Raw genomic sequence first — 15,830 nt, 5'->3', positions numbered from 1 at the left:
GGTAACACCAAAATTCAGAAATCATAGAATTTTCCTCTGCATGTTGCATTCCCCCTTCATATCACAAGATCGCAAATCACAAAATTTTAGGCTATAAGAATGGATTTTTAGTTCCTTTAATCAGCAGTTTGTGGCCTTCAGGTTGTTCATGAGTGCCTTCATAACAATGGTGGATTTAACTGTCCTTTTAAAACAAGCTGTACCACAACGGCTTGAATCCATGATACCTGGTTTCCTACAAATTTCTGTTTCATGACTGAATTCTCTGCTGTCTATTAAGATGCATGTTCAGAGTGAAGTCTTTTCTGTGACTGTGCCTTTGTAAATATTTCCTCTTGTTAGATTCTCTGGTATCTAATAAGGGTTGAGATTAGGTCCAGTCTCACCCACTGTGAAAGGACTAATAGGCTGTCCAGCTGTCAGGCATCCACCTGACAAATATCATTCTCCCTCAGAAGAGCTGCCAAGGACAGAAACCCTGTACTACGGTGAAGCATCATTTGTTCAGTTTGTCTTTCAGGTGGCCAGAAGCTCATCTGCACAATTAAACAGTCAAAAGCTTTAAAACTGGTGCAAGAGAATGTGTAAATTTGCCTTTCAGATGAAAGCAAGTTTTCACTAGTCTTATGAAAGGAAAGTGACATTTTCAAATTTTGTGTGAACCATGTTATATTATCTCTCTTGAGCCCTTCTTTGAATATTTTTTCACAAGCTACTGCCTCAAGAAGGGCACCCTTAAACACAGCTAATGTGTTTGAGTGAGATAAGGCTTGCAAGATTTTCAATCTTTTTAATCCCATTAGGTACTTCTTCTATTTAGGATTTAAAGTTTTCATACCATACCCAATTTAGCCCACAAGGTATGGTTCCCAAAGCATCCCCAACAGAATGATAAAAACCGTTCTTCCTCTTTACACATGGATTACAATTTTTTCAAGGTACATCATTATCCTTCTGAATCCAAGCTAAAACTGTCATATGAAGTAGAGCTGCATTCATCCAGCCAGTTAAGAGAGAGCCCTGTAACAAAGTGTCATTATGGGTCCTGTCTTGCTCTGGTGCTATGTGATAACAACTGGAGTAAATTAAATCTCCTGTGACCCAGGTGCAATTGCAGGAAAATTTATTGCCCAGTCACTGCTATAGCATATGGATTTGTCTCTCCCTCAGTATACAGGCATACAGTAAGTATGCAGAGTAAGAGAGTCCCACTGAGGGGAATGAACCTGTTATTTTGCAACAGGCTGTTGTGAAACAGGCTGTTTCAGGAGCACCTGAAGCCTCCAGAAGGAAAAGGGGTTAGCTGGGTACTGTGGAAACTTCTGCAAATGGGTCAAAGAGTAGTGTTGTTAAAAGCCAGAAAGCAGGTGCACACAATGTCCTTTTTGAGTGGACAAACGGTGTCAATAGGCAGTCAAACCAGAGTAACTCTAATGCTCATTAATTCTGTCTCTCATTCCACCGTTTCCTGTTCATTAACTCCTTCCTGCATTTCCCCTCTCTGCCGGAGCACATTACTCAGACTCAATCATTTTCTCCAAAAAGGAAGGGTGTTGAAAGAAAAGGCCAGAGCAAGACCTTGCATTCCCCAGCTCTCCCAAACTAAGTTTTCTGCTAGAAAGAAACCAAACAAGCATTTTACATTTCCTTGGAAAGATAAATGTAAGTCAGGTTTAAAGAAAGGTATGTGCCCTCTAGCCAGGATTTACCTTTGTGCTGCTTATTCTGTCAAGAAAACTTGTTTTGTTCTGAAGGGACTGTCTCAGCCACTTATAAATCTCACCCATGCTCTAAATCCTTCAGGAAGAAATAAACACAGGAGTCTGGTTTTGTTTTAACTGGCTTTTGTAAGGAGGGCAATTAGTTCCTTCTTGCTTTTTTGTCAGTTTCAGTATAGTTTAAGTTGGACTGTTGTGCTTGGCTTATTGTAGTGGCAGCTTGATGGACTGTATGGACACACACCCAGATAGACTGTATTGTTGTTCTCTGAGAACCGCAGCAAATGCTTCCCTTTTGATAGGTATCCACTGACTTTACCATGGTCCATGTTTCTCAGGTAACTGTTGACTTGCCATGATCAATGTTTCTCAGTGCACTGCTGGACCACAGAAGTGTCACCTTTGGTCCCAGGCCCTGTCCAACCTGGGCAAGGGGCCGGAGGACCTTGTCATACACCGCTCTTCAGATCACAGAGTCAAGTATAGCAAGTCTTTGCAGAGATACCAGAGCTTTTTGCAAGGGCAGAAGGGTCTGTGGGTTGGAGAGCTCACATACTTTGGACATAAAGCGATGTGTCTACTGGGGTGATATGGAGCTGCTGGTAGCTTTTTTATCCCTTGTATTGATAGGCACCAGGAGTGTCATCTCCCTTATCTAAATCAGATAGTACTGGACTTGTTTTCATACAGAGTACCATTGCAAGGGCTGGGACTGTGGAGCTATGGTCATACCCCCTGTTTGAGTAAGATCTGGTGTGTTCCTGAGAGCTGAAAGTGCAAGGCCAGACTGATGCACCACACAACCCAGAGTTGTTCTGCCCACATTTGCTTAGGCTGACCCACCAGGCTTGGTCCTTTCACACAAAAATGCTACTCCTGACTTTGGGATGGTTTGATACAGTTCTGCCATCAGGCACTGACTCAATTTAAACTCACCATTAACGGCCACCGTAACATGTGCTCGCGGTTGTAAACACCTTGGTCTTGGTACACTGCCGTTTCATGTCAGCTTTGCATGAATGCCCTCCAAGCCATGCAGAGGTATAGAAGTGATGTAACCAGCAAGGAGGAAAGGAATGCTGTTCACACATTCAAGAAGTTTCTTAGGAGAAGCAGCCTTCCCACATCTTTCTTGGCAGTTTACTTTCAGCTTTACTCCATTCCAGATGGCTGCTGCCTGTCCCATCCTGCACAGCTGAGTAGCCACGGGCTGAGCATTGCAGTGAGGAACACCCCAGTGCTCACAGGATTTTCAGTGTTCACTTTCAATGCACAGGGATGGATGAGGGTGAGGAACAAAACCAAAAAAGCCAATGTGTTATTTAGGACAAACGGACTTGATTATGGATCCTGAAGGTGCTATAAAACTGATGGATTATAGGCTCAGCATTTCTGGGATTTAAGCTGTCTGGCTTCCACTGTGCTTTCATTGTGTCAGCTCCCCCTCTTTCCCTTGGTTTTTGCTGGAAACATTGCACCAGAGCACAAGTGAAGTGAAGCAGGTCCTAACTAGACCCAACAGCTGCCTTTTGTTGCTGCTGTGGAAACAGCTGTAAGGGGGTAATATAATCACTCTTCTGTTGCCAGTCAGCTGCATATCATAAGCACCTTTTTTGGATGCAGGGGACCCAGAGGCAGCTCCTGTGGTGATGTAAATGCTAATTGGGCCCACAGCATGCTATTTGGTGCCCCATTTGACATACTAAGCACTTGTTGTTCTGTCCCAAGAGCATAAAGTTGAATGAACGGATATCTTGTGTCACTTTTATTACAATGAGACTCATGTTTCATTCATGTGCAGGAGAGGTCTTTGCACTGGTTCCTGTAGTGGAAGAAATGGTTTCTTGGATTTTAGATCTGTTTCTCATCTTTTGTGCAATAAAACTTTGCTGTGATGTCAGTCAGCTCAGGCTTGGAATACTCACATTTGGGATGTTGGATTTTTTTTCTGCTCCTTTTCTAAAAATAATCAAGTTTTGAATGGGTGTTGGGGATTGTTTTTACAAAAATCAAACTCATTTGACCTCACACCAATTCTGTATTTGTCTGAGATTACTGATTTAAAAGTAGATTTGATGGAAAATTATCTAACTCATAGAAGAAATCATAGAAAGAAAAATTTAGCAGCTTATCATCACAAGTTGAAGACTGTAATGGGCAAGGCACTATTTGAGTGTACTTGCTGTGGAACTAGTGGTTGTTTTTCTTAGAAAACAGAAAAAAACACAGAAAATGTAAATGCTGAAGACAACTGAGCATCAGCATTAAGAAAGTGGTCTGGAGACAGTGTGCCTGAGCTTTAGATACTGATTTTAATCTGTCCTTGGTCACAACAGTTAGCTTACTTGAACTTCAGTTTTCCCCTATGAAGTCAACTCGCTACCCTTTTAAAGTACTTTAAAGCCCCACCTTGAACAGGGTTGTAACTAGTCAGAAACTGGATATACTGATTCTCCAAATATCCTTTGCTGCTCTTTTGAGATAGCATGTTTTCTGGTGAGGTGGAATATTACAGTATTTCACAGGCTAAATATTATGCTTGATTGAGTCAGTCTGTATCAGAGCATTCAACTAAAGCTCACAGAAGGTGAATGTTTATTGGTTTGGCACAGGAGAGCACATAACATACCAGCTGCAGGTATAGGCACTGTAGGAGATGGATCAAGAAGAGATCCATTATTAATCAGCCATGGGGGGGTGGCATTAAGTATCTGCTCAGAAAAAAAGAAATCAATTAATAAATGTGGAAAAACTAAGTCAGAAACAAAAAAAAGAAAAACAGTTGCTACCTGTGTAAGTTTCTGTATTGGCAGTCTTGAGTTACACTTCATTTACTCTGTGTTTTTATATCACAGGTTCAGGTTCAGCGGTCGTATTCTTGGCCTTGCTCTCATTCATCAGTACCTTCTTGATGCTTTCTTCACAAGGCCGTTCTACAAAGCACTACTAAGGCTGTAAGTATAAGCATGCAACCATGCAGAAACAGTGATCCCACAGTGAGTCCTACAGAAACACAGACCCTTGGGGAGTTGCTTTGAGCGCCCTGACCTTCAGGTTCTTTCTGATGTTAATTGGTTGGTCTGTGATTGAAGAAAATGAACACGTTTTAATTTTTCTTTACTTTCTCCAAGAATTTGCAAGTCATAAATACTACGTTGATAAAAATGAATAATAAGTATGACATTTAGGAACACACATTTGAAAGTACTGACCCATAATTCCCAAGTTTACTGAGGAAAACTTAGAACTTCAACCATGTGGAAGACTGAAAAGCATCTTTGATGGAACGAAACAAAATAACAACAAAAAAAGGAGGGAGGTCATATTAAGAAAAAATACATAATTTGTCATGCCTCACTGGTGGAGTAGGTTTTCATTCTGAAACACAACTGGGGTTAATTAGGAATGCTAGTGTAGATACAAACAGTGATTGTTTCTTTTTGGTCTTCTACTGTCTTTTGTATTATTAAGCAGAAGCTACCAGTAATAGATTGCTTTCAATTTCTAGTTTATATTTGATTGACAATCTGTCTCTCTTTAATTAATAGACTGAAGTAAGACAAAGTACGTAAAATTTGCAGCATTAATAAAATTACTTAATAATAAGTATTATGTCAATACTGCAGTTGCATGACAAAGAGCAGAATAAAGCTTAGCTGAAATAGTTTATCAATTAAGATGATTCCAAATCTGCAATGATAATTGTCTTAACAGTCCTTTGAGTTCTTTATCATGTTGGGTTTCGTTGTGGTTTTTTTAACAATGAGTATTGCTGGGTTCCAAATGCTCATATCTCAATTGTACCTGATCTAGTCTGGAAATAGCCTGAAACCTAGACTGCTCCCTGCATACTTATTGCCCCCTTAGGGAGTTTGAAAGCAGGCTGGTCATAACATCCACCTGTCCTTTCAGCAAATAAGGACAGCTCCTTATTTGCAGAAATTTAGGCTGCCTGATCTGCCTTGTCAGTCCTGTGAGCTCGCTTTGAGGAGGATCGGTACGTGGAAGCAGCCATGCACAGCATGGTAGGGCTGAAGGTAAGCATGTGCTCTGTAGTGCAGGGCATCCTGAAGAATCACATAAAATCAAGCCCCAGGGGTGTCTTCTGGCAGCAAATAGTGCAGGCAGCCAACAGATTTGGCCTTGAGCCTAGCTATGCAAAGCAGATAGTTGCACAACTGCTTCAAGAGTTGTAACAGGCTTTGATGTTAACAAAACTAAATGAACATCACCTTTATGTTGGATCTTCAACATAAATTTGTTCACATACTTAGTAATAAGTCATCCTGCCAGTAGTCATGGGATCATATCTTTTTTTCTTGTCTTTCAATCAGACCATGTGATTTAAGTGACTTAGAGTACCTGGATGAAGAGTTCCATCAGAGCTTGCAGTGGATGAAGGATAACAACATCACAGATATCCTGGATTTAACCTTCACAGTGAACGAGGAGGTGTTTGGACAGGTGAGCACAGCTATGCAAAACATCTGAAAAGAAAATTTGAAGCTGACAAAGTTGGGCATGATGAACATCTTTCTGTCAGAACAGATCCTTTAGCCTTTCAATAACATTTTCTTCTCCTACCTTCTGTTTCTTTCAAGCCACCTGTTCCAAGGCAGATGTTTATTCTTAGGGTATATAATATAAAATACCAGCCCTCCTACAGGCCTATTAAGCCACACACTGATGAGCACGAGGAATTCTCTGGAGTGCAGCTCTTCTGTCCAGGGTGTAGTTCACACAGATGTGGCATTCGTTGAATGCAAGCAATGTAACTAAAAGCTGATGTGACTGAAAGGATGGGGGTTAGGAGGGAAGAAAAACATCTGACAGGTGGTGTAGGACCTGGCAGCTCTCACCATTATTTTGTCTAATGTCTCGCTGTTAGATTCTGTATCTTTTACTTAATTTGCACCTGCTTAACAACTTGGTATGTACATCCATTTATTATGCTTTCTACAACTCAGCTCTACCTTAGTCATTGTAACCTGACTGATCTGGGGAACTACAGCCTTAAATAGAGTGCAGCACTTAAGTCTGGCAACCAGAATAGGTGTCTCCTCTGGGATTCTTTGGCTTGCACTGAGGGCCTGGTGCTCTTTGCTGTTGCAACTCATGCTAGATTATAACTGTCTCTGGAAAACCTTCACGGGACCCAAAGCAACATTCAGAATAAGATTAAGGACCTCCAAGGTGATACTGAAAACTAGGGAGGCTGAAGAGCCACGCTTACCAAGCACTGCAGAAGCTCAAGGAATGAAGTTAACTTGTGTAAGAAACAGACACACAGCATCAAAGGGAGCAGAGAGATTAGGTGGAATATGCAGAGAATGGCTCTTACTGCTCCAAAATAAGATTGCCAGGAGGAGTTTGCACAAAACTAGAGTAGTTCTATGAGCTAGGGGAGAGTTAGGCTAGTTTCTGAGGGGAGGAATTCTGCCCCTGCAAGTTAAAGGGCTGCTCAGCTATAAGCTTGAAAGTAAAAGAAAGCAAGCAAGGCTTCAGGGAGCATATTCGAAACTGAATTTAGTCTGCATATAGTACAAGGTCGCTAAGGATGAGCAGAGTTAAGGGTAGATGAAATGAAAAGGATGGGGCCGAAGAATTGATGTAGGAAGCCTCTGTAGGAACGATAACACTGTTTTTCCCAGACTCAGATGCTGAGTTTTTTCATGGGCTTGGAGCTGAGAGCTTATATGACATTGAACTGACAGTACAGCGGTTTCCCTGGAAGGTATGGCCACATAAGACTAATACAAAAAGACAGAGAGAAACACACAGACCTACTCACAAAGACAGATGAGACAAGTTTATATTTACATTGGAAGACTATAAAGTTGAATAAGAATCTCAACCTGAGTTGCCCTGATGCATCTGAAGGTAACATTTGGCACATTAATTACTTGTTATACTTTCCCCAAAGGTAAGAACTAGACAATTAGATAGGAGTCTGTTGGGGAAGATGGCACTCCAAAGAGAATAGAAAAAAATCATAATCTGTTGTAGATGCTGTGGTATGAAAGCAAAAGAACACTAAAAGCCAGATTTTGATTCCAGTTCACATGTTGTCTAGTACTTTATTTCATATGTACTAGACACTAACCTTGCTAGAACTAATGATGAGTTAAAAAATGGTTCTCACTGTGAATTACAACTGTCAGAATCCAAGAGTCCAAAGGGAAAGTGAGAATTTCCCCCTTCTAAAGTTTGCTAAGTGCTAACAGCAAAATAACAAAGAAATCTCAGTCACATTTTATGCTCACAGATGGATCCCAGTTGGAAATTCTTGCATGCCAAGAGTATCTGAGCACTTAAATGCCATCTGAGCATTGCTTTGCTGGATACACGTGCAAGTGTACATCACAGTGGGAGCTCTGCTAATATTTGGGAAGCTGAATTTCCAAGGCTGGGTAAGGGAAACAAGAAATACTGACTCTTTGAGAAGCTGTATGGTAGATGGGTCACAAGCCTTTTGTCTGCTTCCACAATGACTTTACTCTGGACCAGTCACTGCTTCTGTCATTTTTTCTCTCTTGTCTCATCTCTGATGTGTACTGAGCTTTTAAGCCTTCCAGGCCAAATCGTTTTTCTTGGACTTTCTTAATTAGAATGAATTACAGCCTTTTTGCATACTGGAACCCAGAACACTCCTGTCATAGCAAAGATACGATGTCAAATCGAGCACGGCACATTTTTACTGGTGGGGACTGAATGCTAATTTGAGAATTTCACTTATAAGACAGAGAGAGGTGTCAGTTACTTGTGACCCAAAGTAGTTTCTCATGCTTTTACCTAGTAGAAAGTGTTCTTTTAGGCCTGTCTCTGAACTCTGTATGGGGATACAGCCTGACTTGAGCCCTGGCTATTGCTCCAGTCAGGTAAAAGGGATGAGCTAGATTGTTTGAAATGTCTCCTTGCTACTCTGAAACCTGATTCTGAATTCTAGCTCACAGCTGTGGTTAATACTTCTATGAACAAGAAAGGAAAAATAGGGACACTGATTGCAGGCCTCCAGTTCTAGGGAACTTCTTGTATTTGAATTCATATGGATAATGAGAAGTTGAAGAAATGGCCAGCTTGTCTAGATGTTTGTGGGAGATCTTGCAGGAGACTTAGAACATCTGGACTTACAGCTGTGCTTAAAGCCGGACAACGTTTAGTCTTTGGTTTTCCAGATGTGTCTTATTGCCACGCAGCCTTGAAGAATACAACATGGCAGCTGGGCCAGAGTCTTATCCTCTGGATAATGCAGCATTGCTTGTATAATGGTGATGCAGTGATTTACATTTGGGAATTTAACCTGAAACACCTAAGAATTCCTAACTCATTCCATCCAACCTTACCTGTTCTTGCTGTTTCTCAACAAAGCTGCAGATTAGATGACTCATTCAGTGTTTCCTTAATTCATAATATTATAACAGGTCCCTCAAGTAAAGTGACCTAAATACTGTCTGTGCTATCTTGGGCTAATAAATAGATAATAATATAAATAATACTAATAATGAATATGTATTTGTGCAACTCCATTTACTATCTGTGCTAGACATCATTGTTATAGCAGCAGAAAACTGAAGAGGAGACCAAAACATTCTTCCTTTTAAACCCACTGAATTGAATGTGAAACTAATTGGAAGATAAATATTATTTTCTGTCACATGGGAGAAGGAGTATTGCTTGCTGAATGGAATCCAGATTGATTCCTTAAATCCCTTCTCAATCTCAAGTCTTAGTAACCCAAGCCAATTAAATTAACCATTAAAATGCAATGAAATGCTTTAGCTCTTGATTTTAAAAAAAATTATTTACAGTACAAACACTTCTCAGGTTTGGATGGCTGATACAAAAATCTGAATCTCACAGTGACTATTTGTTTTCTGTGCAAGGCTGCTGTACAGGTCTTGTTTTAGGTAGTGTACTGGGAGTATTCATTTTATGATAATTTCTTTGGCTATTGGAATTTCTGAGTAAACACTTTTACTAGCACTTGGGGAAGGGTAATGCTTGTTGCCTGAGACACAAGTAGATATCTCTTCCAGTTAGTGGAGCAGTCTGCCTATTCCAAGACTGTCCATCCTTGCCTGTTGTTTCCTGTACCATTGCTTAGATAGCCTTGAGCTTAAAACACAATATGATCCATACATTGCTACACCACTGTTTATCTTTGTTCTGCAGGTGACAGAGAGAGAGTTGAAATCTGGAGGGGCAAATACAGCAGTGACAGAAAAGAACAAAAAAGAGTACATCGAGAGGATGGTTAAGTGGCGAGTGGAACGAGGAGTAGTTCAGCAAACAGAGGCCCTGGTCCGTGGCTTCTATGAAGTAAGTAACAAAACGATGCTGCCACAGTCTTCCATTCCTCATCTGAATGAGATTACACCCATGGTTAAACTGTGCTTCATCGGGACCCTAGGAAAGAGCTGAACAGACACAACAGCAAGGATTCGTGGATCTGTAGAGATGGAGACCTTGTATATATATGGCTTGTTTAGCATTAAGGAAGAAAGGAAAGAAATGTGTACTCTGATTATAATAAAGCATTATGATCAAGAGCTAAGAAGGACATTGCTTTCCATTCACATAGTAAGAGAAGTAGTCATTTGCAAATTTTGTTCTACCCTCTTGTGTTACAAAGGAAGATTGTGAAAGCTGTATACTTTGATGAGAAGCTGGTGGAACACACTGTATCTTTAGGGATTCATTCCAATAAAATTGGTCCTTGAGTGCAGTCCAAGCTGTTATCTGGCTGGTATTCATGGATGCTGTTTCTTTGTTGTCCCTGGATTTTCCTCATTTATCTTTGATGAAGACCTGGATCTGAGAACATCCTTCTGGCAGAGCTGCTACAAGGACTGGATATTGTTAGAATTGCTACAAGGACCTGTGGCTTTGCTGACCAGCCCATGCAGTCACCTATTCTTGCCCCTCATGTATCATATGCCCCTCATGAATCATGTATCTTGCCCTGGCCCTGGCAGCTATCTAAGTAGAAGTTGAGGTCTGTCTCAAAGAGGGAAACAAATGGCAAGCCTGGAAAATGAAACAGCATATAATGGACATGCAGAATAATACTGTTACTAATGGACCTAAGCAGTCATGCACTGACAAATTTACTGGGGGTGGAAGTCAGTGAGGGTGGCTTTGTGGCTGCATAGACTTGGTCAACCCTTTTCTGTGGAAAGGGTCTGGCTGAGTGATTCCATGCAGTTTACAACATGTGCGTATAGTTAGCTACCTTTTTCTCCCTGTGAATGTTACAGGCCATTAAAGGTTTTGGTTTCACACAATGAAGGAAGTGAACCTTAGCTGCATCTTCAGTGGATGAAGACCTGAGGGCACTCCCACACAATAGTAATCAAATTCCAGTGTGAAACAAATACAAAATAAATTGTCCATATTACGAATCCAGGCTTTATCAAAATCACTTGTCAGAATGAATGTAACAATGAAGAATGTTCTGCACAGATTATGTCCTGTCACTTTTATTGTTTCATTCTGGCCAATTCTCATGTGTGGTGGTTGTTTGCAGCTCATTGAACAGACGTCCTTCATCAGTAGACTCCCTGAAGAAGAGCACAGATTTATCAGCAGAGGAGTGGAAGTTAGCTGTCAGCTTGCACACTTCGTCACAATAAACAGCTGGCCATCAGAGCCATAGGTTTATGAGACTTTGCATCTGCTTTATTTCCCATCTGAAACTGTGCTTACAAGTGTTTTTTGTTCTAGGTTGTAGACTCCAGGCTCGTCTCTGTTTTTGATGCCAGAGAACTGGAACTGGTTATAGCTGGCACTGCAGAAATAGATCTCAATGACTGGAGGAACAACACAGAATATCGTGGAGGTAAACTGCCTGCTCATGTTTACTAATATCTTGACTGGTTCAGTCTAAAACATGAAAGACTTGGTCCATCTTTTCCTTCTGTCTTTCGTAAGAAAAATGCCCTTATTTTGTTCAGAGAGTTATTGTGAAGAATAACTCATGAAATAAAACAAATAAGATGTCAGGTTTGGATCAACAGGTGTAATAGTACTGAAATTGCTTCTGCTGTTTCTATCCAGATTTTATCCATTCAGTCCCTACAGACTTAGCAGGAGTTTTGACTATTAAAGACTGAAAGGGATTTGCAGTATTAGATCTAAAAGTTACTTAGATGACTGTGAATGAACTCCTGGCTTCACTGAAAGTAGTTTCACAAGTCCTCTTAGCTTCAGCAGGGAGCTGAAATCAAGAGCTGAATTTCATAGTTCCCAGTTACACTTCAACAACATACAGATCTTGCTTGAATGTCCCCTCTTAATGTAAACTATATCACTTCTCTACTGCTTGGCCTGGTTTTGCTTTAAACATTGAGTATGATTTATCCAGCCTGTCTTGGATGATGGATAAGTGTAAAGTCCACCAGTTCTGCACCACAAATGGAAAGTCCCTGAGGTTGACATATCCTCCTCTGAAATACAAGGTTTCAGTCTTTGCTGCTCACTGCCCAGCCTTTGTGTTACCTTGAAATACACAGCTTACCACAAGCACAGCTGATCCCCAAAGTTATTCTCCTACTTTTTTTCTCTTTAGCTATTGAAACAGATTCAGCCTGGGTTTATGCTGGCTTTCACTAGCACAAACCAAGGCACAGAGCCCCTCAGGTGGGAAGTTTGCCAGGGAAGGGCTTGTGGCAGCAAACTCCTCTCCATATGTCGAACACCACTGCGATCCAAAAGAGAATTTATTTGGGAATGAGAAATTGTTAAGTTGTTAAGACTCACACTGTGTGGCATATTGCAATTGGTCTTTAATATCTCATGCATGTAACACCAGTTCTTGCCAAAGGATTTGTGAGAGGCTAGCGTACCTCAAATATATATTTGAGTTTCAGGGTTTGAAATTAATTAGTAATATTATAATATCCACAGCCAGGACAAAATGGAACCTGGGACCTATTGCTCAAGAAGAACAAGGTATATTGTTAGGTCATGATCTTTTAAGTAGATCTTCTGACCCATGCCAGTAGGAACATATTTCAGTGTTGCACTTCCCACTTAGGAGGGCGCGATTTTAATTTCTCTTGCTTGTTGGTTTAGGTTACCATGATGGACACATAGTAATACGGTGGTTCTGGGCAGCAGTGGAGAGGTTTAACAACGAGCAGAGGCTCCGGCTGTTACAGTTCGTCACAGGAACATCCAGCGTGCCATACGAGGGCTTTGCTGCTCTCCGAGGGAGCAACGGGCTACGGCGCTTCTGTATAGAGAAATGGGGGAAAATAACCTCCCTCCCAAGGTATGTCCCAGCTGGGAGTTTGTACCAGAATTGCTGTGAGAAAGGTAGACCTGGTACTTTGTTGCATCTGTCTGCCAGTGAAAGATAATGAATGCAGTAAGGACACCTAAAAAAAAAACCAACAGAGAAACAATTATCAGTTTGTTCTGTAATTATATTCAGAGAAAAGTGTTTTCTTTTGCTACCTTTTTTGATTTACAGGCTCAATTTAAACTAGTTGGAATCCTTGGAAATGGTTAAGATAAAGATTTCCATAGATCCAAACCTAGTTCTCTTATTTTGATTCTAGAACAAATCCAGACCAGCAGGAACGTGTCAACTGATTCTGATCCCTTTATTTCCCGAGTACTAGTAAAAATACTTGTGAATTTACAGAGACATGAAGCCAAAATCTGTTTCTGAGTTTTGGCTGGAGACCTGAGCATAATCCCTTCATTTGCTCTGATGGTTCCCCTTTTACATAATGAAGAATCTTAGTGACAGGATATCAGACCCTGTGGTGATAATATCCAATTTGTTACATCTAGTTCAGTCAGCCAACTAGGAGCAAATGAGTTATAATGTCATACAGAATCAACAGACTTGGCAGTGCTTCCCAAAGGAGGGGTCATCTTCCTTTTTGGAACAAAGGGACAGGGGCACAGAGGGGTGGTTTGACTTGCTTAAGGCCACCCAAGAGAGCCCTGGCACAGCCAGTGATACATTCAACTCTGAGTTCTGCCTCACCACTTCATGAGTGACCAGCACTCATCCTTTCTCACTGAAGTGAGTCACCTTTTCTTGAATGTCCTTACAGTTGCCTGAGGCTCTGCCCCATTGACATTACACAGCATTTCAGCACCTCTGAGACACTTTTGCTACGTGGCCCTTTTACATCACGTTTGCCCTCCAAAGGATGCTGTCTCCCTGCTCCTATCATTTGCTTTCAGCTGCAGTCCGAAGGAGGTCACTTCCATGGCACAGAGCAAATATCTCTATGCGCAGACCTTGGAAATGTATTCAGACAATCACTTAACAAAGGGTCTGGTCCAGTTTTCTCATTACTTGCTGTCCATGTTGTTTACCCAGAAACATGCTATAAGACATGAACTTGAGTAAACCTCCAGAGTCCTCCAGAGAGGCAAATTCCAAATCTGATCACCCTCTTAGTCCATGCTCAAGCCCATGTTTATTCAGTGGGGAGATGCAGGAACTGGACCAGGGCACTATATCACCAGGCATTCGGAGCTGACATCTTATGTGGACTCCCTCTAAAGTTAGGGAAAGGAAAGTAAGTGTTTTTAAGGAACAGTTCATCCCACCTGAACACAGATTTTTAAAATTATTAAGCTGAGTCACACCTGGTACATTCTGATTTATGTCCATCTACCACAAAGACTCTATAGAGACAATATGGAGAACTAGAGCCTACATGAAAGTTAGATTTAAAAACAAATGAAAACATGCAAGGTCAGTGAGATGACTCCCAGCTTCAGCCAACAGTGTGGAAAGAAAGCCAAAAAGCAAGTTTGCATAGTCTGGATCCTCATTTGCAGAATATATATAGCCTGGTTCTATCTAAGAGGTTCAGAGCTTAATGAGGGCATTCCTGCCTGTTGACAGTCAGCAACTAGCAGTCACAGACTTGTGCAGCATTTCTGCAGAGCTCTCTTTGCACTCCTTCTGGGGTGGAAAGGGGTGAGAGGGGAGGGTGGACCTTGGCACGTGCACAGAACATGCCCTGGGCTGACCCGTCAAGTTCTGAAAAGGTAATTGGCCTCTTTCTGCTCTGCTTAACTTTCTTTGTGAACCTAGGCATTACTTATGACCTAGATTCAGTTAGCCCCGAGATATCCACATTAACAATTTTATGTTTGTCTGCTGATCACCGAACGTGTTGCTCTCCCTGAAAGAGACCTCTTTTCCAGGTGAAAGTTGGTAGCAATGTTTGGAAGTTTTAGAGCTCTGCATTCATTTCGGCCAGAGGAAAAAGAAACAACACTTGCTCCTGGGGAATAAACACAGCTTGATCACCATGAATTATTGCCTGCATTTTATAAAATTATGGGCTGCTGCCAAGTATACACGGTGTTAAGAAATAACATAAAACACACAGGCTAAGCCTGGAGGTTCCCTAAATCCTTAGTTAAGCAACTAAATGAGTATTACTTAAAACTTTTTTTATATGCCTGTTTATGGTTTGCTCATGTTTATTTAGATTTTTGTACTTACTTAGACTTAGAGGCTAAAAAACATATGTCATATCCTGTAGGCCTTTTGGGCCCTGTGATGTGAGTGTAACTAACTTTAGCTGTTTACAATAAACCACAACAAATTCCCTCGTCACTTCAACAATTCCTACAGTTTCGCAGTGAGAGTCACTCCATGTTTTCAAAGTCCTAGGAAAAAAAACACCAGCTTTCTCATGTCTTAGAAATCATCAAATTTAGTTGCTTATGTGCTTATGCATAGTTGTTCTAGTGGCCTTAGTTCTTAGTCTGTGACTCAATAAATGCAATGTGTTGAAAGATATTATGGAAGCGGATGTATTTGGCTTTCTTGACATCCAGGTAGATAGTCACTGGGGATAGGTTAGTCTGGCCTTTCAGTTTTCAATTGCTTTACAAAGCATTGAGAACTTTTAGCTCTACAAGGAGAGTCCAGGCCTCTTTCTGTATTCCCTTGCTTCTGCTCCAGATGGCTGAAGTAGTTAGGTGAACCTCCCTTGCATCCTGTCCTTACACTCTGGCAATGGAGCATGCAACTACCATTTGCTTATAGTGAGCAAAGATGCAATACCTAACATAATACCTAAACCACCTATGCTTTTGCACTTGCAGCAACAACATGGCACTCCCAGA

The 15,830-nt window shown here is 41.1% G+C and overlaps 1 protein-coding gene across 11 annotated transcripts in view; it reads left to right on the top strand.

The window, feature by feature from the left end:
- HECW1 (HECT, C2 and WW domain containing E3 ubiquitin protein ligase 1) overlaps positions 1 to 15,830 on the top strand; it is a 258,654-nt gene that overhangs the window by 237,199 nt on the left and 5,625 nt on the right. For 10 of the 11 annotated variants that reach the window (XM_051799421.1, XM_051799422.1, XM_051799424.1 and 7 more), the window contains 5 exons: positions 4,574 to 4,672; positions 6,053 to 6,182; positions 9,891 to 10,037; positions 11,442 to 11,556; positions 12,792 to 12,990. In XM_051799421.1, coding sequence (XP_051655381.1) covers positions 4,574 to 4,672; positions 6,053 to 6,182; positions 9,891 to 10,037; positions 11,442 to 11,556; positions 12,792 to 12,990 — 690 coding nt within the window. Of the gene's footprint in view, positions 1 to 4,573; positions 4,673 to 6,052; positions 6,183 to 9,890; positions 10,038 to 11,441; positions 11,557 to 12,791; positions 12,991 to 15,830 lie in introns of those variants that run through there. The other variant, XR_007906638.1, reaches the window with a different exon arrangement.

The sequence above is a fragment of the Manacus candei genome, unplaced genomic scaffold (assembly GCF_025592945.1).
Source record: "Manacus candei isolate 608988 ecotype Guabito, Panama unplaced genomic scaffold, ASM2559294v1 h1tg000049l, whole genome shotgun sequence".
In the NCBI taxonomy this organism is placed as follows: Eukaryota; Metazoa; Chordata; class Aves; order Passeriformes; family Pipridae; genus Manacus; species Manacus candei.
This window is presented reverse-complemented; position numbering and strand designations above follow the sequence as displayed.